The sequence below is a fragment of the Schistocerca cancellata genome, chromosome 6 (assembly GCF_023864275.1).
Source record: "Schistocerca cancellata isolate TAMUIC-IGC-003103 chromosome 6, iqSchCanc2.1, whole genome shotgun sequence".
Taxonomy (NCBI): domain Eukaryota; kingdom Metazoa; phylum Arthropoda; class Insecta; order Orthoptera; family Acrididae; genus Schistocerca; species Schistocerca cancellata.
The window spans coordinates 425,192,404-425,218,352 of record NC_064631.1 but is presented as its reverse complement, the minus strand read 5'-3'; the positions used below and the strand labels follow the sequence as shown (position 1 = coordinate 425,218,352).

Below are 25,949 nucleotides of genomic sequence, written 5' to 3'. Positions count from 1 at the left end.
GGGAGCAAGTACGTAAAATGCGTTAAATAAATACTTCAAAGTGTCACAAATAAGAAAAATTGAGCTTTAGATCGCAAAAACGAGAAAATAAATAAGCAGAAATAGCAGAAAAAAGGACGAATTAGCAGGGATATAATCGCTAATGTGTGGCAAATTCGGTGCTTTCCGGACACTTGCAAAAGTACTATAGTACTGTCAAGTCGTTTTGCAAGACAATCACTGCAAAAATGTACGTCAGGCTCTGTAATACTATAAAGTGCCGTATCATACCGAAAACTACCAAAAATCGAGTGCATCTGAGCTGTGACACCTATCGCAAAGAAGCAGAATGCAATATCACTTGCCCTTAGAAGTTACGTAGCTAGTTTATTCCCGTTATCAAATGGATACTGTTAAAATGTCTGCGCAACATATATAAATAATCCACGACACGTACGAAAAGAATCCATCTGTATTAGGGATGTAGTGACATTCTAAATATACAGGGCGCTATATGGACAAACACACGACGTCTCGAGACCACGTAACTAGGCCGGCAATGTATGTTGACAACACGAAATCTGTTCTGCGCATGTGAATGCTCACTCCAGAGATATTTACTCTATGAGGGATCGGCGCGTATTACACAACGTGCACTAGAACCAAGAGGGCGCAGTGACGGTGAAAGATCAGGAGAGAAGTGCTCGAATTAAGAAGAAAGCAAGACAGAGTCGCAGTCTTTTTTTCTCCACTGTTCAACCTATACTTCGAAGAAGCAGTGTAAAAACAACTCGGGAGTGGGAAAATGTCAGGGTCATAGATCGATACCACCCTCACCGGCGTCTCACAGTTAACAACGCGAACATACGTTTCTGATAGAAGACGACAGTGGTCGCACGGGGATCCGCCAGATGCAATGATGTGTGTCTGCTGATCCACGCCTTCGGGTGCGCGGACTTGGGCGAGACCATGTGTTGTCATGGAGAAGCAGAAGTTCGTTTGCGTTTTTGTGGCGACGGACACGCTGAAACCGTTCCTTTAACTATCCGAGAGTATCAGAATACACTTCACAGTAGATCGTTGCACCATGAGAGCGGACTTCAAACACCATAAACCATTCAGAATCCCAGTTGACCGTCGCTCTGACTTTACCGGCTGAGACCTCGGCTTTCAACTTTTTCTTCGGAGGAGAAGTGGTATGGCGCCACTCCATGGATTGCCGTTTGTTTCTGTTTCGAAGTGATGAACCCATGTTTCATCGCCTGTGACAGTGTTCGATAAAAAAAATTGTCACCATCAGCCTCGTAAAGCGCAAACAATTCCGCCCAGAGGGTCTTTTGTTGCACTTTATGGTCTTCTGTTAGGCGGCGAAGAATCCAGTCGGAATCCTCATTTGAGTGCCCCTACTGGTGGAGAAGTGTGAGAACTACTGTCGCGTCCCGGCACAGCCTCACTATACCAGAATGAAGTAAGTGCGAACTGCGTAGCGCAATCGGGACGTTAACGACTATGGGTCGGTTATAAATTGCTGTTAACCTTTATATCGGAGACGAGAGGGAGAGAATCTCCTTGGTTTGAAGCAAATAAGTTTCCTGAAAATAGGTTATAGAATTGCAATAGGCAGAAAAGATTGGTTAGTTTCCATCAATTTTATTCTCACATATAGTTATGTGAGGTGCCGGACCATAAACCCCTTAGTAAGATTCAGTCTATTTATTCGGACTTGCTAATTCAAAGCTAATTCCCAGTTCATATAAGAAACAAGTACAAAGCAATCACATGTTCTTGGTTAGCACTGAAATCTCTCTAAGTAATTGAGTTAAAGACTGACGCCTCTGTTCAACACTATTCCAATGAAACTCTAAAAATCCTACTTGACCTGCAGTTCCTGAGTGTCCACCAGAGTCTATCACTGTCTTCTTGTAGTTGAAGTCTTTATCAGCTGTATCGGCTGCTGTGGGCCTACTCGGCCCCGCTGGCGTCTCGCTGCGGAATCTCCAAAGTGCCGACACTGGCTCTGAATCTGCATCTGAATCTCTGCTTCTAGCTATTCCGCTGCCTGGCCTTTTATTTCGTTTCTCATGTACTTGGGTGCACACGAGTTAATTTGTTTCACACAACCCTTTCATTTCTAAGTGATCGGATTGCACAAGACTGCCTATGGTTCCACGCGACACTCTCGTTTGTAATTGGTCGGCTTGCGCAAGAATGCCTTCGGTTCCACACGACACTTTCGTTTCTAGCTGCATACAACTTAATTTGGTTCCACACGAGTCAATTCCGCACGTGACTGACACTCTCTCTTGCTGTATTATCGCCCTGGTGTTTGCGTCTTCCTTTGCGCAAGTTTAATTCATGCTGCTTCCTCTGGCAGGAAGTCAAACACTAAGTTATTTGATCAACAATCCATATTTGGCAGCCTCCGCCGCTTATCTTGTCCCTAGATCCTGGTGGACTATTACTTAATGTCGGCTGGCTCTTTACCTATGGAGCCTGGACTCTTATTATGGTCACAAAAGCAAGGATAAAAATTAAAATTTTCTACAGTCACAACACTACGATCAGAGACGTCCAGTTGAGCAGCGAGATGTTTGATAGTGATAAGTCGAGTACCTTGCTCCAACACTGCAGGAGTCACAGATGTTTGCGGCCCGCCAGCACATGGGAGATCGCAGAGTTTTGTGCGAGCTTGTTATAATGATGAAAGGCATCTCACCCAACGACTCACCGTGCTTTTGTTCATCGCCAGGTCTCCGCAGACATTGTCCAAGTCCCTATGAATATCTGCGATGCTCTAGTTTTCTGCCAAAGAAGAAACTCAATGACAGCTCTCTGCTTGGAACGGCACCTACGCTACAGACGCCGTTTTGAAGGTTACTTATATCGCCGCCACCTATCGGAACTTCAGGAAACTATAAGGGCTGAAGCGAGAATATTCCTCGATGCCCCGCAACAAATTCCGCATTTTTTTTCAGACGAAATTGGCCGAGAAAAAAAAGTGTTGTATTACTTACTGAACGCCCCTCGTAAAGTTCCTAGACAAGAAATTTAAAAAAATTGATGTTTGTTGATAACGGTTGGGCAACGGTCTTGCCGCAGTGGATACACCGGTTCCCGTGAGATCACCGAAGTTAAGCGCTGTCGGACGTGGTCGGCACTTGGATGGGTGACCATCCAGGCCGCCATTTGCTGTTGCCATTTTTCGGGGTGCACTCAGCCTCGTGATGCCAATTGAGGAGCTACTCGACCGAATAGTAGCGGCTTCGGTCAAAAATGCCATCAAAACGACGGGAAGAGCGGTGTGCTGACCCCACGCCCCTCCTATCCACATCATCCCCTGAGGATGACACGGCGGTCGGATGGTCCCGGTAGGCCACTCGTAGCCTGAAGACGGAGTGATAAAGTATAATTATGGAAGAGATGGAGAAGAATTTGCAAGGTCAGTTGACTAGAACTGACACTGTTTTGAAAAGAGGTTATGAGATTAAGTAAGTAACAGAAAGGTGATGGAGTGTAGCGATTGAAATCTGATAATGCTGGGGGAATTACATTCGAAAAAGAGACATTAAAGCTAGTAGATGACTTTTGTAATTTGGGTAGCAAAATAATCGACTACAGCAGAAATAGAGAAGATATAAAATGCAGACTAGTAATAGCAAGGAAAGCTTTTTTTGGAAAAGAAAAATATGTTAAAATACAAATTCAAGTGTTAGGAAGTCTTTTTCTGAAAGTATTCGTTTGAATTGTAGTCTTATATGAAAGCAAAACATGGTCGATAAACAGTACAGACGTAAAAGAATATAGAACTTTTTTTTAAAATATGTTGTTAATGGATAATGCTGAAGATACGATGAGTAGATGAGATGATGATGTTTGGTTTGTGGGGCGCTCAACTGTGTGGTTATCAGCGCCCGTACAATTTCCCAACCTTTGCTCAGTCCAATTTCGCCACTTTCCTGGATGATGATGAAATGATGAGGACAACACAAACACCCAGTCATCTCGAGGCAGGTGAAAATCCCTGACCCCGCCGGGATTCGAACCCGGGACCCCGTGCTCGGGAAGCGAGAACGCTACCGCGAGACCACGAGCGGCGGACGATGAGTAGATGGAATAGCCAGTGAAGAGGAGCTGAGTCGATTAAGGGAACACAGAAATTTTTTGGCACCACTTGGCTAAAAGAAGGGATTTGTTGATAGAGCACATCATGAAGCGTCATTGATTTGTGGATTTGGTAATACACAGAAGTGTGAATGGTAAAAATTGCAGAGGCACACCAAGACTCGACTGCAAGAAGATGGTCCAAGTAGATATTGCAGCAGTTGTTATGCGGAGACGGATAACGTTGCACAGAACAAACTAGTGTGGGGAGTTCCCTTAAACCAGTCTTTTGACTGGGGTCTTAACAACAAGAGTATGCCTTCTACTTCCATGCTCGTCCATCCTAACACGAACACCTCGCTACATGTCAAAGTTAACCTTCCGATACAGATAGACACGGGATGCTCTACTGTAAAGAAAGAGGACGAACAGTACCTAGGATTGACAGCTATCCTGTATTTCCCAAGAAATCCCATATTTCGGCTATTGTTTTTTTTATCAGATACCTTGTTCCTTTTTATTTCGAATTAATCCCATATTTTTATAACTTTTTCAATTGGAGTTAAAATAATTTATTTCGTCCGATACGCCACGGCTTTCCCTACAACGTCTGGTATTGTGGTGAACAAGTGAAACTGCAACAGCTTTTCCGTTAAGAGTCTGTTCTGCAGGCCGGCGGCCCGGAAACTGGAGGAAGGACCATATTACGTAAGCTAGAGGGCGTGAGCATTATTCTGGCCAGATTCAGAGTTTGTTATTTCTTGTTTTAATATGACTAGGATGAAGACGGGGTGGAATCACCCCCAAGTAAAATCAAAAACATTTGTATTTACCGTTCATGTTGGCAAGAAACACACACAGTAACTGGATTCGTCCGGTGTAAGCTAATTATTTAAAAGCCTTCTGTTCTTTCTGCAAACGGGAATTTAGTGTGGCACATGGAGACAATCCCGACTGTTCTCAGCATGCAAAAATTGCAGGTGGGCCGTCATTTAACTTTTTAAACAACTATTTTATTTTGGTTGGTGCAATTTAAAATTATGTAAATATGAAATAAATATTTTACTATCATTTGGTTATACAAAAAAAGGAGAAGGACGTAAAGGAGCCTTCCAAGATTTGCAATGAAGAGAGTTAACTTCGGATTTTTATTTAGACTTTTTTTCCTTGTTGTTGCAGTTGTGTTACGTTGTTCTAAGTTTTAGAGTTCTCTCATCTTAGTATCATGGAAACTTTCGAGGCAGCCAAGACTCTGATTAGTAAAACTGAGCAAAGAATAAGTGACAGATATTTTGGTAGTGTCACAAAAAAATTTTTTAATGTGTTATCTTGTTTCAGAACCAAAAAACGTATTAAGAATAATCTTTTGGAACTTTTTGTGTCATTGGAAACATTTAGTTACGAATTTCAAATTTGAAGATCAAATGCCAATGCCAGTAGAAACTTGGATGCCTCTTGTCTAAGGTCTAAACTAAAATTTTAGCGTCTTCAAGAAGTAATGGTCTGAGTTCAGACAGATGATGTAGGCGATTGTTTTTATAGTGGGTTTTGTAATGCAAAGGATATTTTGAAGCAAGGTATAGGCATGGAAGGCAATGCAAGCAAAAGGCGTCTTAATGTTTTCTGTACGTTGAGAGCCAAAAATGTTCAGGTCTCCAATTCGGTAAAAGTAGCTGGTTTTGTAGTAAGCATTCCTGGTTCAAATGCCAAGGCAGAAAGAATTTTTTTACATAATGCCAAGAAATGCGCAACAAATGTACAACTGAGTTTATAAAAGCAGATCTACAAGCAACGGTGAATTTTAATTTTAATTGTAGAGAATTCTTTATATATGTAAAATCTAATGAATCTTTGCAAAAAGAAGTAAAGTCTGAAATAAATACATGCAGTAATGTAAAATAGGACAAGTATACACATTTTAAATATATTCCTACTCTTCTCTGTAGAAAAAACTAGTTGAAATACTTATTTTGTAGGCCTGTTCCTTGATCAATTATTTTTTCTGTAACAAGTTGGTAACGCTACCCTTACTCCAGTGCTTCACAATGTTCCGAGCGTAGCCATAGGTATGGGTTCAAACGTTCAGCGTCTGTCGCATGATTGGGCACATAGTTGTGGGCATTTAATCTCGGTTACCAGGAAATAAATAGCAAGTAAAGAGAGTGAGCGTAGCATTTGGTGTTGTTGCAGGCGCTGGTGGACTTCACGATCAACACTCCGCTACAGGACGAATGTGTCACCGGCGTGCCTATCGAAATCGCGTCCCGCCTCATCGAGCAGGTAAGTCCAGCCCAGCACCATAGCAGTCCTCCTAGCTTCTCCGAAATAAGCCAGGGCAATTAGGGACCTACGTAGATTTACGTGGTCCGTTGTAACTTGTTACTACTGTGCACGTACCATCGCATACGTGTGAAGCACATGTTTGTCGATAACTTTATAAAAGTTCGAAGAGTTCAGCAAGCACAGTAATTCTAAGACAGCTACCAAAATGCAGAATTTACGTATTACAGTGTGTGACAAACCAGTAGAACACTCGACATTCGTTACACAGAGCAAATCAGCAATTTGGAACAAGCCACTCAACGTTTGCAAAGCATTTAAGCGAAATAATTATGGGCCAACTATAAATGAGAGAGACAGAGAGAGAGAGAGAGAGAGAGAGAGAGAGAGAGAGAGAGAGAGAGACGAAAATGATTAGCGTAAATAACGAAGTCCGCCTTCTAACTTTACAAGGAAACTGTCATATACATACAAAACAAATGCAGTAAAGAAACGACTGTTAAATGACCTCGTGAATATCACAGGTCACTATTTAGAGTAATTGATAACGCAGTACACAAACACTCCAATGGGCAGTCATAAGTCATATTACTCTCCTTAACCTCTCACCCAAAAAGATCCAGTCAGCCATTTATCTCTTACTACCCATTTGCCATCAAAATGTACATTATACGCCCCATGACCATATCTGAAATTTTAATCCACGACCACTCACCTCTGTTCTGTGAACAGAGAAACACAAAAATAAAACTCTCGCACGCACGCACGCATGCACACACACTCGGAGAGATAGAAAAACTTTAAACACACAAATATGTGACATACCATACACCAAGAATAACGCATTAACTTGTTTTTACTCTTAGAATGACAGTTATCTACCATGGATAAATAATATAAATCATAGTACTCGTATATACAAAGAATTTAGTGAAACACAGAAATTTTTACTTAAACATTTTAATAATACACAGGGAAACGGAAAATATGTGACTTTTAACATGTCACCACATGAGTAAGCGACAACAGTATAGTTGTCAAGGAATGTGATACTTAACTGTGGTCTTGCATATCACGTAAAAATTTATAGGCGTATTGGTTTGAATTTGAAATCAATATCTGTAAAACAGTTGCAACATGCAAAAGGCATTTTAACTCATACAAATTATATAGTTGCTGGCGAAAATGGCCACTCCGAGACACATGATTGAGTATCTATCTGATTTACCTGTACTCCTGTAGTTCTGGTTGAAATACCTTCATCTCGGTCCCAGTGTTGAAAACCAAGGTTCCAACTGCATACATTTTCTATTTAACACTTATTCACTTTATCATACATCGTTTGCACAAAATTCATTACATAATCGTCTATAAGTAGGATGTCATAAAATCAGTTCAAACTAATTTTTGTTTACTTCTCTTCATGAGCTCTCACTTAGAGGTTCTCACACTGAGTTCTACATAAAAACTACTTTAATAGATGTGCACCTGAAAGTGCTGGCGCCGAAAAAAACAAAATGAATCAAAATTCTGACTAATATAATAGTAATTATTGTTATTTACAGAATTTCAGCGTAGTTGTCGTTCGTTTTGATTCAAAACAATAAATTTTCCATTCGTAATACTCCTCTCTTTTATGTCTTACAGTTTCGATTATTTTTACGTAATTTCAATTCGGCTAATCTCATAACTTATTACCCAGAATTTAGTATAATAATTTCACATGTTCCGATCAAATGTTGAGTGTTATCACAGATTAATACATAACGAAAATAACATGATTTACACTGCATTTCTTTACTGAATATTATTTCACAAACGAGGAAGTGTTCGTGTAAATTTCCTGCCAGAATAAGTTAAACTCATTAACGTATGGTGGAATTATGCTTTAGGGCCGAAGGTTTGTATATAAGTCACAGTTCCACAGTTACGAATCTCCCGTTACGTCGTCATAACATCGACACCCTCTAGCGACTTATACGATAGGCTGCATCTCGATAATGTTCAGTATACTACCCGGCACACTTATTTACGAGTATGTTACATCATTTAGCACATTATTGGGGTTCATCTCTATGACTACGACGTCCAGCCACATTTAAGTAACAGGAAATCACGATGAAGAGGCTAACGACATACAGACTTGGAGCTAGGTAAAATGGATAAGGATAATAAAATGAATCGCCCGTAATCTTTATAGTACCATCTTGTCATTTTCCTCAAGTGGTGAAGTGAAGTGCGGAAACCTAAAGAACGTTGGTAAGACGATGGTACAAAACTGGGCTGTTTAACAGCGCCACCTTGCCCTTTGTGAGTCTCCTGGTGAGGTCAAATAAGTGTTGGCGTCAACTGTTCTGTTTCCTCTAAGGAATCGTTCGAAAATGAAATTCATACACAGAAAAATTACACTAGACAGTAAAATTGTTAACAAAAAGGTAGGACAAAGTTGCTACAAATGACAATAAAATTTATATGGCACAGTTTTCCGACGTCAGACTCGCGTAGCTGGAACAAGAATTGGTAAAAAGAGTCAAATATCTATCACCTCTCGAAGATTCAGCTTCCTCGTAGCTTCCAGTAGCTTGGTTAAATAAAGATTAATAATCGTCGTCGGTTGGTACTTTTACTGTAACTATTATTTCCATCTTTTTCTATACCATATATTATTGTCATTTTAAAGCAGTTAAGTGTGAAACATTTATAAAATTTTCGCAAACGTTTAAACATTTATTTCAGAGACAGAATTCATTTTTAGCATGCATTACAAAGGAAACGTAAAAAATCGTTTAATGTTATACAGAAGTATGCCAAATAAGTTGAAACATCCCCGCTGTGCGCTCAGAATTTGAAGTTAACCGGTAAAAGGCTGACTGCCGAATGCAATGAAAAGTAACGTTAAATGTATTCATTTTACAACTTCGCAAACTGCTGGCTAAACGAATGTAAAAATCTAACCTGCTAGTACAGCACTTGTACCATTACTAAGATCTCATTTTAACTACGGAACACATGTTACTCATGATTTACTAGATAACACTTAGAATATGCCGAAACGGTTGCACTCAGCTAACGTTTAAAAACATTTGTGTTTTTATTTTTAGTAACAAAGTTTCATCAACTATCAACAGTTATTTTTCGATTTTGTTTGCATTCAATAGTAAAATTTGTTAACAGTTATTTTTCAGAGGTTCATTTTCGAAATCGTTTGTGAAGTGATGCAAAAAGTCTATGTTGTTTGACGTTTTCTGATCACATCACGTTTCGCAATTGTCTGTGGGATAACAATTCCTACACCCATAACACATGCGTTTCTGAAAGATTAATGAATAGCATAAAGTCCACATTTAGGTTCCCGGCAAATCCTGATCTACTAATGAAGTTTTTTCATGGCAAAATTCAAAACCCAATTAAGTAGCCGGAACCTCCTACTTGAAAACGTTGCCCCAAGACACCATTTTTATCACTGCCGGCTGAAAAACTTGCAATATGATGCTGTAATTGTGTTTAGTGATGGAGATGTAGGGAGAGGGAAACTGTTACAGCTTTTGGGCTTTTAGAGCTGATGCACTCACTGCACCTGTTATTGAGGAAATTTACCACCATCGTGTGCCTAGAGTTGAAATGTTTATTCAGGATCCACCAAAGAAACAGGTGAAAGGAGATAAGTAACGGGACAAGTCTTGACGACAAATAAAATGCTGAATACAATCTTGAAGCATTCTGAGAAGGTATAATTGAATAAAATATAAGTTTAATCATTAAATTCATTTTGCTGGAAACTACAGTTTGTGACAACTATGTATCTCTTTCTCTTGACATCTTTGATATAATACCTTGATATTTGGCCCATAAATTTCTCACAGTACAACAAAAAAATACACAGAGCTAAATTTTCAGATGTTTTGTTTAACCTATATGGATTCCTACCAAAAAGACGTAAAATATTCTAAAATCTTTTTATCAAATATTTTCAAAATTTGTTACGTTCAACTATTTATATTCATATAGATATAACATAGGTCAACTTTGGCAGTGACTGGTTTAATAGGTTATGAGGAGAAAGAATGTTAAAAAAAATTAATTAAAGTTGATAATTCTGTAATGATTTCTAAATTTGAATAAATATTTTGAAAACTTGATTTAAAGTTCCAGCATACTATTACTAACCACCACATAACATTTTATTTTCTCATCTTTAGTATCTTGGGCGCATTGTTACATAATATGAGAGTATGAGTCTTACGCACGTTTGTTGTGAGGACATGAACATCCTAAAAATCAATCAATATAGTGCAGATCAATCATAGTTTCGCTCTGAAATACGTAAAACTACAATTTAAAAATAAATAAATAAATAAATAAATAAATGAAATAATTAAATTTAAAGGAATTTTTATTTGCAAATAATAGCCTGTATGGTTTCGTAGAAAAAGTTAATATTGAACTTTAAATTTTAATCAGCAATTGTATTAAACTTCTTATATGACAGTTTATAAAAATGGAGTTTTAGCCAGCTTAAGGGTAACTGTGACCACTGAACAATGGGGGTGTTCGAAGTTGTGACTGCAAAGTTCTGCTGAAAAACAAAGGTGTTACATTTTCCGTGTCATAGTTGGGCCATGTAAAAAGCAATGTTTCAGAATGTACCATTATTGATATTTCACTCAGCAAATATCTTAAGCGGTTAGAAAAAATGCTTGAAATCCCGGATCAGCATTCCAAAAGACTTGGAGATGCGTGCAGAATCTCAGTCTAGTGAACGAGTGTTCCCCATGACCCAGCTGCTCCTGTACACGTTGTCGTCCTTGCGCCGCAGTGTCATTATGCTGGCCATAGTTGAGACTACACAGAGGCGCCGACGCGACTTGAATAGCGGCACAGATTGCGTTATCCGCCTGAGGGAGCTTCAATCGTGCGATAAACGCTATACAGTTAACGTGTGCATTGACGGCACAATTTGCCAATTCAAGCGCTTCCGTAGCGCCTGCTACGCGAGTGTACCGCAAGACAGCAGCAGCACAGCGGTTACGCGGCCCTACACCGTCGTCATGTATCGCTCGACGGTAAGGGTAACTGCCAACACAGCGTGAAACGTAACGGCAGAACTCAGCTATCCGTGCAAGGTTGTTGTAGTACTGTCAGTGTAGTCAGACATTATACACTGAAGAGCCAAAGAAAGTGATACACCTGCCTAATATCGAGTAGGGTCTCCGCGAGCAAGCAGAATTGCCGCAACATAACATGGCATGGACTAGACTAATGTCTGAAGTAGTGACGGAGGGAACTTACACCATGAATTCTGCAGGGCTGTCCATAAGTCCGCAAGAGTACGAGTGGGTAACTTTTTCTTCTGACAGCACGTTGCAAGGCATCCCAGATATGCTCAACGATGTTCATGTCTGGGGAGTTTTGTGGCCATCGGAAGTGTCTAGACTCAGAAGAGTGTTCCTGGAACCACTCTGTAGCAATTCTGGACGTGTGGGGTGTCGCATTTTCCTGCTGGAATCGCCAAAGTCCGTCGGAAATCACAATGGACGTGAATGTATGCAGGATGCTTACGTACGTGCAACCTGACCGAGTCGCATCTAGACGTATCAGGAGCCCCTTATCACTCCAACTGCACACGACGCACATCATTAGAGAGCCTTCACCAGCTAGAACAGCCCCCTGCTGAAATGCAGCTCCATGGATTCATGAGGTTGTCTCCATACCCGTACACGTCCATCCTCTCGATACAATTTGAAACAACACTCGTCGGACCAGGCAGCATGTTTCCAGTCAACAGGCCAATGTCGGTGTTGACGAGCCCCTGAATTACAGTACGTGAAAGACGAAGTTAAATTAGAAACCGGATAAGTGCGAGTACAAATCGCACTTTAAGCGTTCTGTACAAGCTGAATTACGTATGTAGATAATACTAATGATTTCGTATGGCTCAATGACTTTGTGCAAGTTTTTCTATTGGAGGCTGCTTTGGCGACTTGCGTGTTCCTAGCCAACCTCATGTATCTGACATGGGAAGGGGACCTACATTTTATCACAGGATTCGAACCACTTGTTGTTTAGAGCGACTCATCACACCGTAGAGAGCTGACAGCTAGGTTTTGCACCACCAAGGAACTGAAGACCTTAAAATTTGACATAAATTACATCTTGATATCTGTCCATGAGAAAAAGGGATCTGCGCAGACGGCCGTATATTTTGACTGCACTGATTTAGAAGCTTTCATTTCTTACACCGCCATGTCAATTTGAACTTCATAGCATCACCCATTCCTGAGAAAAAGATGTCTTAAAGGCCAGTTGAACAGGGCAATAAACGACAAAAAAAGTATTCTTATGTGATGTAATTACAGATTAACAATTTTCCAATTTTTGTCCTTTACTTTCACTGTAAAATCTTCCTTTGTGCCAAATTTAATGATTCTAGGTCAACGCGAAGTACGATATGGGTTTTGATGAGTGACTTTCCATGTATCAAAATATTTGACACGTAAGGCCTTATCTTTTGATCGCATAGACTTAGAAGCTTAAATTTTGTCCCACACTAGGGGAGAGTAGTATGTGACATAAATTTAAAGGTTATACTTCCACCCATTCCTGAGAAAATTGGATCTTAACAGTCAGACAAAAAGACATACAGACAGACAGACAACAGATAACAAAGTGATCCTATAAGGGTTCCGTTCTTATCAAGCAAGTTACGGTGCTCTAAAAACGGCTGTCACCAGAAAACAATAACGGTTTTAGCAGGGTGGACCTAAAATGAGGAAATCGACACCATTTGAAAGAGCGCAATTGGACGCTTATTTAGGGGCTGGTGTGTGGTGTTCGGTTTCTCTTTACACACCAACAACCCAGGCAAAGGAAAAAAGCCGTAAATTATAAGTCTCATAACATATTTTTCTATTCCTATATGTTCTTCACTTACTCGAAAGAGACTGTTAAAACGTCAAATTACAACGCAACTGAGATCTACAGATGCACTGACAGACCAGCAACACATGAACAGGACCAAGACGAAAAGTTGGATGGATGAGTGATTGGGAGAATTTTCACACGGTTGTACTGTATAGCTCACTTCGAAGTATATGGTATACGGCTATAAATATGTGATACCAAGTGATTCAAAACTGAAAGGTATAAGCTTATGAAACGCCAATAAATACTCAGACTGTCAAAATTAGAACACGATAGAACATATATTCACTTGAAATGCACCATAAGAAATTGGGAACTAGACTACAACCAGAATTACATTAATTAACTGAGCAAACGTTAACAACATAGGAATAGAGTTGCTCATCGCACCGGATATGTAACCGTAAAATGAGGCTGAAGGAATGTGTACCAGCTGGCTCCTAGCTGATTTTGTACAGCACACTCAAAGAAAAACGCAGTCCACTCTTCGACTTCAAAACGAATTTACAAGTAAACTTCGAAAATTACAAGAGGATAAATAATATAGGTCAACGATGGAAAAACTTTTTGCTGAAAATACCTTATTCTTATGATTTTTAGGGTGAGAAATCCAAATATGATATTTAAAAAACTGTATCATCCACCATGTCTTCACATTTTACAGTTAAAGTTATTAAATTAAATTATTTTCTTGAGAATTTAACAGCTTTTATATAGTTAAAATAATTTAAAAAGGAGATGTAATGAATGTTGGTAGCACTGCTGAAAAACATTTGCTGGCAAAAAAAGGTTGATTTTATTTTTGTGTGGTGTTTTGTTTACTGGCAACCTAACCTCACTTTCCCTTTTCCTGTACATGTGCTCAGTACAATGTCTTAATAGTGCCTGTAAAAACTCTGCTGGCAGTTTTTATTATATTTGTGGTGAATTTGTGATTAAAAAACACCAAAGAAACATTACAGACTTTGTGAAAAAGGTTTATCTATCACGCTCTGGATCTAAACTTGGTTATCAAGATAAATCTTGGGTGCCACATAAGGTATGTAATGTGTGTGTTGAAGATCTGAGAAAATGGTCCAGAAAGTAGAAAAAAGCCTTTAGATTTGCTCTTCCTATGATATGGAGGGAGCCAAGAAATCATTCCGATGATTTCTACTGTTACAGTGTTGATATTACTGGTCATAATTTTAAAAACAAGAAGGTAATAAGCTACCCCAACCTTCCGTCCGCCATACGACCAGTGATTTGCCGGTTCCTGAACCACCAGATGATTTAAATTCTATACAACAGAAGTTTTTTCTCGTGTACAATCTGCTTTACATAAACCCGATGATGATGAATTCCATTGTAATATAGACAGTCTAAAGCCCAAATTGTTTACTCAGACCGAGCTTAACGATTTGTTAGCGATCTGGGCTTAACGCAAGAAAAAGCTGAATTGCTTAAAAGAAAAGAATTTATTGGCAGTTTGAACCAGCATATACCTGTATAGAATGAGAGAGCATCAGTTTCTAAGTTATTTCAACAAGAAGGTGATTTAGTGTACTGCTCAGACATTCCCCGTCTGATGAATGAGTTTGCTATTGAATATAAAAAGGAAGACTGAAGGCTGTTTATTGATTCATCCAAAACTAGTTTAAAGGCTGTTTTATTACACATTGGATATATTGGACATTTTGTACATATGAAAGAAAGCTATGAAAAACTAGAAATAGTGCTAAATAAAACAGGCTATTCAGCTCAAGGCTGGATGACATGTGGCGATCTAAAAGCAACATGCGTGCTCCTTGATCAGCAAGGTGGCTTTACCAAATTTCTATGTTTATTGTGTGAATGGGACAGTAGCGCTAGAGATCAACACTGGTGCAGAAAGAACTGATCTGTGATGGAGTCTTTAAATACTGGTGAGAACATTCTAAGCAAAAACCTTGTAGATCCAAAAAACGTACTCCTACCACCTCTACACATAAAGTTAGGCTTAATGAAACAGTTTGTAAAGGCTTTGCCTAAAGATGGACCATGTTTTAAGTATCTCTGCCAAAAGTTTCCACACCTTTCAGAAACTAAACTAAACGAAGGCGTCTTTGTCGGATCTGACATTAGAAAATTGATGTTTGATGTTAACTTTGAAACCACAATGACCTTCAATGAGAAAGAAGCATGGGTGTCATTCAAGTAAGTCGTTACAAAGTTCTTAGGACATGAAAAAGGCCCAGAATATGTTTCTATTATAGCTACAACGTTAAAGAAGTTTAAAACTTCAGGATGTTTAATGAGCCTAAAAGTTCAATTTTTGAACAGTCATCTTGATTACTTCCCGGAAAATATGAGGGATGTTAGTGAGGAGCAAGGAGAGCGATTTCACCAGGACATTAAAGTGATGGAAAAACGCTACCAAGGCCGCTGGAACACCAAAATGATGGAGGGACTATGGTTGGTCACTTCACCGAGAAGTTCAGCAAGCGACTCATCGTAGAAAAAGCTACACAAGAAGCTTCAAAGAAAACAAAGAAAGAAAATAGAAACCAATTCCAGCTGACAAGTGAAACCTCTATTACCACATATCATTGTTTTAAGTAGCTTACTGTAAATACAAACCATGCTTATGTTGTAACAAAGCGTCTCAATAATTTCCCCATTTGCCATATAGCATAGGACTTTTATATTACATGGTAAAAAGCATATTGCTCGAAAACTATGGGTGATACAAAATAACTAAGGCTAGATTTGGAGTCAGCTCATAAAAATCTATAAAGATCAGCTATCAAAATAAAAAAGTTCTTCAAAAAAATTTTTCGTTGGCCTTTGTAATTCAAAAAACCCAATGCAAAACTTCTCTGCAGCAATATTCCAAAATGAATTACGCTATAAAAGAAAATAGTCAGGGAAATATAATGTGCTGATAGGTGAAACATCATATTTCTGTTCAGTTTAATTGCATTACATTTGAATTTGTTTGTTACAGTGCCAGAAATATTTTACTAGGAAATTGATGAAAACAATATATGATGCTAAAAATTAATAGCAGATTCGATTCATACAACACTACAGATTGAAGCAGTTAATTGCTGTTTGAGGCATTTCTTCTTGTCATACATTTCTTCTTGTCAGACATTTCTTCTTGTCAGACATTTCTTCTTGTCAGACTTTTCTTCTTGTCAGGCTTTTCTTCTTGTCGGACTTTTCTTCTTGTTGTCAGACTTCCGACTTTTCTTCTTGTCTGTCAGACTTTTCTTCTTGTCTGTCGGACTTTTCTTCTTGTCTGTCGGACTTTTCTTCTTGTCTGTCGGACTTTTCTTCTTTCCAGACTTTTCTTCTTTCCAAACTTTTCTTCTTTCCAGACTTTTCTTCTTTCCAGACTTTTCTTCTTTCCAGACTTTTCTTTTTGCCAGACTTTTCTTTTTGCCAGACTTTTCTTTTTGCCAGACTTTTCTTTTTGCCAGACTTTTCTTTTTGCCAGACTTTTCTTTTTGCCAGACTTTTCTTTTTGCCAGACTTTTCTTTTTGCCAGACTTTTCTTTTTGCCAGACTTTTCTTTTTGCCAGACTTTTCTTTTTGCCAGACTTTTCTTCTTGTCAGACTTTTCTTCTTGTCAGACTTTCCTCTGCAGATGTTATATGAGAAGCATAAACTACAGAATGATAAATAATGGGATCGGATATTCAGTAAGAGGAACCAGAAGATGCAGAAGAAGAAAAAGGAGGTACAGGAATGCCCACACATGGTTACGTCCTGTGTCACGAGGACCCACCTCAGTGTCGCTGTGTTTATTTTCCGTGTTCATTTCGCGTAGTGTTGTTTGTGTGTTAGCATACGCCTCTGCTCTCGGTCGTTAAGTGAAGGCTGTCAACCACAGTGTTGTGGTTAGAGGTAATGCCTGAAATTTTGTATTCTCGCGTAACTCTTGACACTGTGGATCTCGGAATATTGATTTCCCTAAGGATTTCCGAAATGCGTCTAGCTGCATCTACCATTCCCCGATCAAAGTCTGTTAATTCCCGTCATGCGGCCATAATCACGTCGGACACCTTTTCACGTGTATCACCTGAGTAAAAATGATAGCTCCGCCAACGCATTGCCCTTTAACACTTTATGTAAGCGATACTATCACCATCTGTACGTGTGCATAACGCTGTCTCATGAATTTTGTCACCTAAGTGTAGTGTACTTGTAACCAACTCTCAGAAGAAAAAAAATAGTTTGGCAGACTTAGAGTGTAAGGTACATCGTAATGTGCTACTTGATCGGTATGTGTGTGTGCAGGACGAAGAGTCGTGGCAGTCGCGGTCGGGCCGCGAGGCGCTGCTGTCGACGCTGTCGCCGCTGCTGGAGAACGCGCCGCCGCCGGCGCAGCTGTGCCGCTTCTTCTCGCAGCACTGCGACCTGCACCCCCGCTCGCCCGCCGTCTCCGACCACCTCACGCCCGTCGTCCGCCGCATCCTCAAACACAACGTGGTCTGTCTCTCCGTTCTGATGCCGCGCCGCGCCGCATCGCGCTGCTGCTACTGCGCTTGCGCCCGCGTCTGTCTGGCCTGTAGTTGAGTCGGCGTTTGTAACCGTCTCTATGCCAACGTCTCGGTGTTGTCGCAGCACTGTAGACGGCTACTATTTTCGTGTGCAGCCATTAGCGCTTCGCACGTGAAAGCTGGCAACAGCGCTACGAGCTGTCAGGGATCTAGTTACGCCGTCTTCACTATAGTAGAGGCCAGCTGTTACACAGGGTTCACTATACGCTGAGTGAGAAACGTTGAAAGTGAAAAATGTCGAAATTTAAGAAGGCAGGAAAAAACTGTGATATATTTACACTACAAATCATTTTCTTGATGCAATAATTTACCAAAGCCGTATGATTTGTAGAAGTTTATTTTATTTTATGAACTTCTATGTGCTGCTACCAGTTTCGGCATTACATTGATGCCATCTCCAGTCCCCTCACGTCATAGTCGTAAAATGGCTACACACGGAAGGAGCCATATAACTGGATCCGTGAATCAATCGTCCTGCAACAGCTCTTGGTGGCCAGGCGACACAGGCCGAAACTGGTGGCAGCACATAGAAGTTCATAGAATAAAATAAACTTCTACAAATCATACGGCTGTTGGTAAATTTTTGCATCAAGAAGTTCATGCCAGCCGTCGTCCCACGATCCATAATGGATCAACGAAGACAAATCATTTTATTCGAAGGAATGCAAATTACACACTTCAACGAAAGTTTTGCATCACCCCTTTATTTCGAAAGTCGTGGTACAGAGAACGAAAATTGGCTCTGAGCCATGCATATATATTCATTTACAACGTGTACAGATCACCAAATCAAAAGAAACAAACATTTGTGTAACTACAAAGTCGCCTGTTTCCCATGGGGGAAGGGGAGCGGGGGGGGGGGGGGAGGGAGGGGGAGGTTCGCAGCACTTCTGGGCAACGTCAGTTTGTGGTGAAGCGTTCTCTAGCTCACATACAGGCTTGAATCCGTTGTGGTATGCCATCGATGAAACCGTCAAGCCAGTTGTCCCACTCTCCAGCGACGATTCTGCGTTAGTCGCACAGAGTAGCTGTCCGTTATTTACGTCCAAAAATTGCTCGTTTCAATCGATTACACATACGTTCGACTGGGTTCATGCCCGGGGAACAAGATAGCCGTTCCATTCTTGTGATCCTACCACGCTGAAGCAGCGTGTTCTCGAGAACAGCCTAATGAGCATACGAGTTATCATCCGTCAAGATAAAATTGTCACCAAGGTGTGGGCGACACGGTCCTTTGTCACCAAGGTGTGGGCGATACGGTCCCACTATTTGTTGCAGAATCTCGTTCCTGTATCATAGAGCAGTCAAATTTCCCACAACGACCACCCCAGAACATCACTCCATCACCACTTGTTTACGTATTTGGGAGGCAGTGTTGGAGGCGTTCCATATTCTGGACTGTCTCCAGACAAGCTGTCTGCGATTAGTGTAAGTCTGGAAGAGTTGGACCGCTTTTTTACTTCAGCATGAAATTTTTGTATTTTTCAACCTCTTTTTTTTTGTTTCTGGCAGCATGTTCGCATAGGTGTGTCATACAAACTTCAGTGCAATAAATTATTGAGACACTGCCACTTGCAGTACAAGAGAAATGATAAAATGAAAATATACACGACTGGTCCACCTCACCCTTAAGTGTATACATTGAGAAAAAAGTCAATTAAAATTTCATATTTTTGTTTGGAATATATGGTAATGAATAAAGAATCATACCATTAAATATTTTAGTCCAAAACAATTTTATCAGTTTATTATAAATCGTGACTCAACATTGGTCATTCTAATCAATTGTTGGTATTGTTCAAGTCTTTCTCTCATGACATCAGTTACACTTATTACTGCTGTGTTGACTATCGTGAAGAGGCAACACACTGAATCCAATCGTAATTTTTGATTAGTTTCGTAATAGATTTCACCGCAGTCAACACATTCATCCTCATCTCATTCATCAAAGTTATTTTCGTAATCTTCTACACTGTCGGCACCTGATGAACACGATGAGTTCTTTGCCGTATTTTTTTTTAATTGAACTTCTTCAGATGGTTTCTCTCTTGACTAGTATTTCCCTTAGGTGAGCTTTTTGTGCCTTTTTTCTGTTACCTTTATTTTCTTATCCCTCTTTTTCTTTACAGTATCAATATTTTCAGCATAGTTTAGTCCTTTGGATACACTTCCTGCCTTCCTCTTAAAATTCATGATTTTATCAATAGGAACATATTGATATTCCTTCCAAAAGTTTTGTCTCTGCTGGCTTAGGAATAGTCAGTTTTGAGGTGGTAATCTTGAAAGTTTTAGGTTTAGTATGGGTGGAGGCCGAAGTTGTGTCAGTGAAGAAATTTGACTTATGCAAATAATTCTGCTCTTTTGGTGTGCCTGGCATCAGTACGTGTTCTGATGGAGTTAGAAATCACTGGTTGGCCAGTGTGAAAAATTCTGTTCTGCCTTTTGCTGGCACAGACGTATCTTCCGCCAAATAAGTATAGTCTGAGACTGCGATCATCTTCATTGGGATTATTGCACATGCTTTGAAGCTAAATTTAATTGTGCTCCATGTCTCTCGCATCAAAACAAGTGGTCCATCTCTCCCGATCCTCTGAGAGAGATGGGCCACCCCGATTTATGTATCTGTAGACAGCGAACACGGTGGCCATTTTAGGTTAGTTTCATGTCTACACACGTGTCAAGTTCGCAGTAAAAAAAAAAAAAAAAAAAAAAAAAAAAAAAAAAAAAAAAAAAAAAAAAACTGCACCAATACTGTGCAAACTAAGCCGTAATACTAAAATTATGTAGCTACACGGTTAAACTACTCGGCTTACCAGAATAGAGAATGTGATTTTTCTCCAGAACTAACACGAAAATGACAGCAGTACCTCTGCACCACGTTTCTTCAAAAAAGAGCAAAGTAGCGGGAGTTGCTCTCCAGCTGCGCATTTGTGAAATATGCCACAGATCCGCCTCACCCAGTGGTCCAACTGTCCCGAGCTTACCCTATCGGGGTACAAACAGATCCGAATTTCGTCCGTAAACAACACCCGACGCCAATCCTGGTGTGTCCATTCTGCATGATTTCTTGTCCTTCTGTAACGGTATTGTGGTATAAAATGTGGTGCTCGCCAGGGTCGCCGCGAATGGGAGAGTCTCATGATGCAATCATCTGCCAACAGTCTGATACTATACATGGCATCCTATAGCCTCTTCGAACGCCGAATTCAGTTATAGAGCACTCAGACCATTGTTCCTTTGACTAAAACGTCGTAGAATCGATTACCCTGTGCATCTGTTGAACGTGGGCGGCCTTTGCAGTGTACATCCTCGACAATACCTGTCAATTGGCCCCTACTCTACGTTCGTATCAGATCACTTTGACTCCATCGCACACGCCGATTAACTTCCCTGGTTGACAAGCCTTCTGCGCGTACCGTGAGATGCGGACCGCATCATTGGACGGGACTGCCCTTCGTGGCATGATGGATGTTCACTCTGTGCCACAGACGTCTCTAAGACGTCCCTATTGGTGCATTACTTTCAACTGAAACGCTGCAATCCATTCGACTGCTGCGGTCTATCTATAGGTAGCGCTCATGGTAAGTTTGTGTAGGTTTACGAAACCCGCAGGAATGTCCTTCCGATCGGTTTAGGAACATCAGAATAGCAACTCACCTGGACGACATATCGGGGTGATGCGAAACTTTTGTTGATGTGTGAATGGTAGTTTCACATAATTTACACCGTCTGACAGGGAAAATATTGCAAATATGTTTTAAGTTTCGGATATAAAAAAATTATAAAAATGAAAGTTTACGTAAAGATGTAACTGCCATGTTTCACCTCCAAAGGACTCACTGAATGTACACAGCATCATCTCTCTTATTCTGCAGTAACAAGTAACAGAGTATTGGCATAACTGGCAGAATGACAAATAAAATTCCCTGCATTTCAACAAAACCGAGAATGGCAATATGTCCTTTTTTTCAACACTTAATTTGTAGGTCAATGGGAGGTCACGAATATTTCCTAGCATGGGAAGTTCATGCAATCTGACTCCCAAAATTACACGATATTTTGTTTTATTTCTTGTGCTGCACAATATACAATCTAATGATTTCGCATACTTCCTGCATGCTAGATGCAATGAGAGCGGCCACCGCGCAATAGGGGAGAGGCAGCTGGGCAGCTGAAGCCTATGCACTCACGTATACCTCGGCATTACTACTTAGCTCCATCTAGCCAATCTACAAACTGTTGTCTAACAGATTAGGTCAGTACGACCAATAATTCGATAAATATAGCCAGTGGTTTCTCACTAGGGTAGCGTGAAAGAAATATTTTCATAAACAGAGGATCAACAATGCAAGACATTTCCGATTGCGCATTGCCAGAAGGGAGATTCATTAAAAACCAGGTCTAAAAATCCAGTGTAGTAGACAACATCAGTTACTATGTTAGTGACGATGTAAAATGCAGAATATGCGTCACTTGCAAATTATGTGGTCACCTGTTTGGTAATATTATCTAAAAATAAAATTTTCTTCTCCTTCTTTAGTGTCTTTCCGACGTAGTGATCTGAGAAGTACTTGTAGCTATGCATAACTCTTCTGAGTGTCTGAAATACCTACTTGTTCCTACAACTATCTCAAGTACAATGTATAATGAGATTTTTGCTTCCTCATTTGCCTCTTTCAATAAAAATTTAATGGTATTGCATATAATCACAGTTGCCTGATTAGGGGCTCGACGTTAATGGTGTCAGTGAAGTGTGACTTCTTGTGAAAAAGGGGTGAGGGGGAATTGGGGGGGGGGGGGGAGTGTCATAATGTACATGACGTTACATGTACAAATCTAAAGTATTCCAACTCTAAATTTCAACTCTAACGATAAGCTTAAAATATTACCAACTCTACCAATATTATTAAATAAGGTTTACTTCTGTTTGTATCACTTTTTGGTACGTGGCTGCAGCACGAGTTCACTCTTGCTGTATCTACGGTGTCACGCGTCGGCTGCCTTTGATATACGCCGAAAGAAAAATACCGTCTTTGAGGCTTTGACAAAAACTGCCGCCGCCTTGATTTCGTCTGTGTTTAAGTGTTTAAATCATTCAGTCAACACTTGACTTTCGCTCAGTGATGGACTGTCTTTCTCAGTTCTACTAATTTTCTTAGTTCTACTATTTTCAGTTTACGTAACAGCTTTGAAAAGAGTAAAACAATTGATTTAGGCATTCTTTCCGCGAGTTTATGTTGATAAAAATACACAAAATATACAAGACGAAGTTAATACCACATGGCGACGTTTGAGTTGTAATGACAACATTGTAGGCGAAGTAGATTCGAAAATCAAAGAACAACCCAGTTAGTTCAGATGTTATTCACTACTTACTATAAAGCAAACTCTGAAATCACATCTTTCTGTCTGTATGTCTGTCTGTCTGTTCGAGGTAATGTGGAAAGGTACAACGTCGATTTCAGTGCGGTTTTCACTATCGTGTAACTGGATTCTTCAGGGAGATTTAGCGAACATATTGTCTGAAATGCCCATATTGAACAGTTGCATGCTTACTTTTAATAGCGGGAAGAAATCAAACTGGACATTTCAGAAGACACTCACGATATTAATATGCAGTTGAGTGGAAGCCAGTTACTTCAAAAAGTACCTAAATAAACACATAGTCAGAAAACTTCTAGGAATAAAATTGTAGTACTAGAATCTGAGCTCAACAGCTTGCTATTAGCACGCACAAAAAAAGCAGTGTTAAGGGAAAACATTCAACAGCAAGAAAGCATACTGAAGAGAAAGATAAGGACAGAGGTACGACAAAAACGTTGTGATTCTAAAAAAACAAAAGGTTCTAGAAATTTGTGAAGGTAATTCTGACTTAGCAACAGCTCATAAAATTCGAAATACTGTTGGCCGGTCTAGAGAAGAAGAAAATCACTCCGGTTTACTTAGAATCATAAAGCAGATTGCTGTTTTTGTGGCGCAGCTGACGATCGACGTCGCACTGAAATTATAATAAGGTGCTGCAAAAAAAATGTACGACTGACAATCCGAACTATGTAAACAAGACTGTATCATCAATCTATCAGGGTTATGCTTAAGACGCCTTCCCAGGCGAATCACTGCAGAGGAAGGGAAAAAAATGGTAACCCTTCCTGTTAAATTGTGCTAACCAGACTCTACGCCACATGTAATGCATAAAGATGACAAATTCTGTACAGCTATGATAAGAAACATTGAATGTTTAGCTTCAATTTTGGCCCTGAGCGAAACTATGGGAACTTAATAGACCCGTTCAATGAGGTGAACAGCATACATCGCACAGAGTATGGGTTCTGAATAAACAAAGCTAGGATGAAGTTGTTGTTAAGCAATAGAAACAAGAAAAGCGAGTTGCTGAACATCACACCTGTGAATAACACAATAGTGAAAGTGGAAACACATCCTGTCTAGTACGAAAGGTTACGAAGAGTGTCCGAAATAAAGAAGGTATCAGGAGTAGATCTGTTCAAGTGAAGAAATCTTACTTAAAAAGGAGCGCATAAATATAGCCTAGAAATGTATATATGGAACTGAGGAAGGAGTTCCTGTGACCGCTACGGTCGCAGGTTCGAATCCTGCCTCGGGCATGGATGTGTGTGATGTCCTTAGGTTAGTTAGGTTTAAGTACTTCTAAGTTCTAGGGGACTTATGACCTCAGCGGTCGAGTCCCATAGTGCTCAGAGCCATGTGAACCATGTGAAGGAGTTCCTGAAAGTGTACTTACGGAAGAACAGCATTGCACAGTTCCTGCATGCAGTGTGGCGTAGCGGTTAACATCACTGGTTTGCATGCTAGGGGTCGCCACTTCAGACACGCCCCCTTGTTACTTAGTATTAATCATTTCTGGGAGGTTCTCGAAATTTCGTATGTTTGTATATTCTGTAACATTCGACGTTCTTTTAAATATCAGAATTCTGGAATATTCGATGTTTGTATAAATAGTTGCATTCTACGTCCAGGAGTTGAGTTCCGCTCTGGCTCTACTTTAGAGTTCGTAATAAAGATACTTCAAGTGCTAAGTCTTGTGTTTCGTTGACGACCTGCTTTCGGACTTGGACTTGATTGTGGATACTGTGTGACAACATGAAACAGGGTCCGTATGAAATCCGAAGAAGAAGAAACTGGAATTATTTGGAATATCGTTCTGTCGAAGAATGCCGCGCAGGGTAGCCACGCAGTCTAGGGCGCCTTGCATGGTTAGCGCGGCTCCCTCCCCCTCCCCTCCACCCCATCACCCGTCAAAGCTTCGAGAGTCGTCCCTCTGCCATGGGTGTGTGTGTGTGTGTGTGTGTGTGTGTGTGTGTGTGTGTGTGTGTGTGTGTGTGCGTGCGTGTGTGTGTTGTCATTAGCGTAAGTTAGTTTAAGTTAGATTAAGTAATGTGTAAGCTTAGGGACCGATGACCTCAGCAGTTTGGTCCCATAGGAACTTACCACAAATTTCCTAATTTCTGTCGAAGAATGTTGAAAATTAAGTGGATATGTATGACATGGAACGAAAAGGTATCAGGAAGAAGAAGCTAGGAAATTAGAAACTGTCGCTGATTTCAAACATGCCAGATGGCCAAAAGACTTGTGTGACTCGGAGATTTCGGCCGCGTAGTGTACCTTCGATCATTTTTCAGTAACGAGAGTTCTGGATATAAATACAGTGGTCAAAATAAATGTTGCATGTTACTGAAGCTTTAATATTGTAATTCTAAATGGAACAGCCCAAGGTTCTACAGTGAGAGGGCAGTATCTGCGGTCTATAACAACCGTGTCACCTGTAAACATTGCAGTGCTTGTGCTATGTGTCATTACAAGGGTTGTGTTGCTTCCGGTTGGTTCGGGTAACGATAACGTACAATCAGAAGTTCCATATAGCCACTCTAAGGAAGCTGGAAATGAGACAGGTGGACGTCGCAGCGCTTGTCGCTGTGAGTCAAAATGATGTCTCTAGAATGTTGAACTAGTTTCTAGCGACAGGATCAGTTTAGGATCCTCACAGAAGTGGCCATGGAAGAACAACAACGGGTGTCAAAAATGGGTCAAATGGCTCTTAGCACCATGGGACTTAACGTCTGAGGTCATCAGTCCCCTAGAACTAAGAACTACTTAAACCTAACT

General features: G+C 40.2%; 1 protein-coding gene and 1 pseudogene across 1 annotated transcript in view; both read left to right on the top strand.

The window, feature by feature from the left end:
• The window catches only part of LOC126088361 (C-Maf-inducing protein-like), a 938,159-nt gene that overhangs the window by 874,535 nt on the left and 37,675 nt on the right, over positions 1 to 25,949 (top strand). The window contains exons 5-6 of the mRNA XM_049906499.1: positions 6,271 to 6,360; positions 17,545 to 17,736. Coding sequence (XP_049762456.1) covers positions 6,271 to 6,360; positions 17,545 to 17,736 — 282 coding nt within the window. The remainder of the gene's footprint in view (positions 1 to 6,270; positions 6,361 to 17,544; positions 17,737 to 25,949) is intronic.
• Positions 3,060 to 3,177, top strand: LOC126089930 (5S ribosomal RNA; annotated as a pseudogene).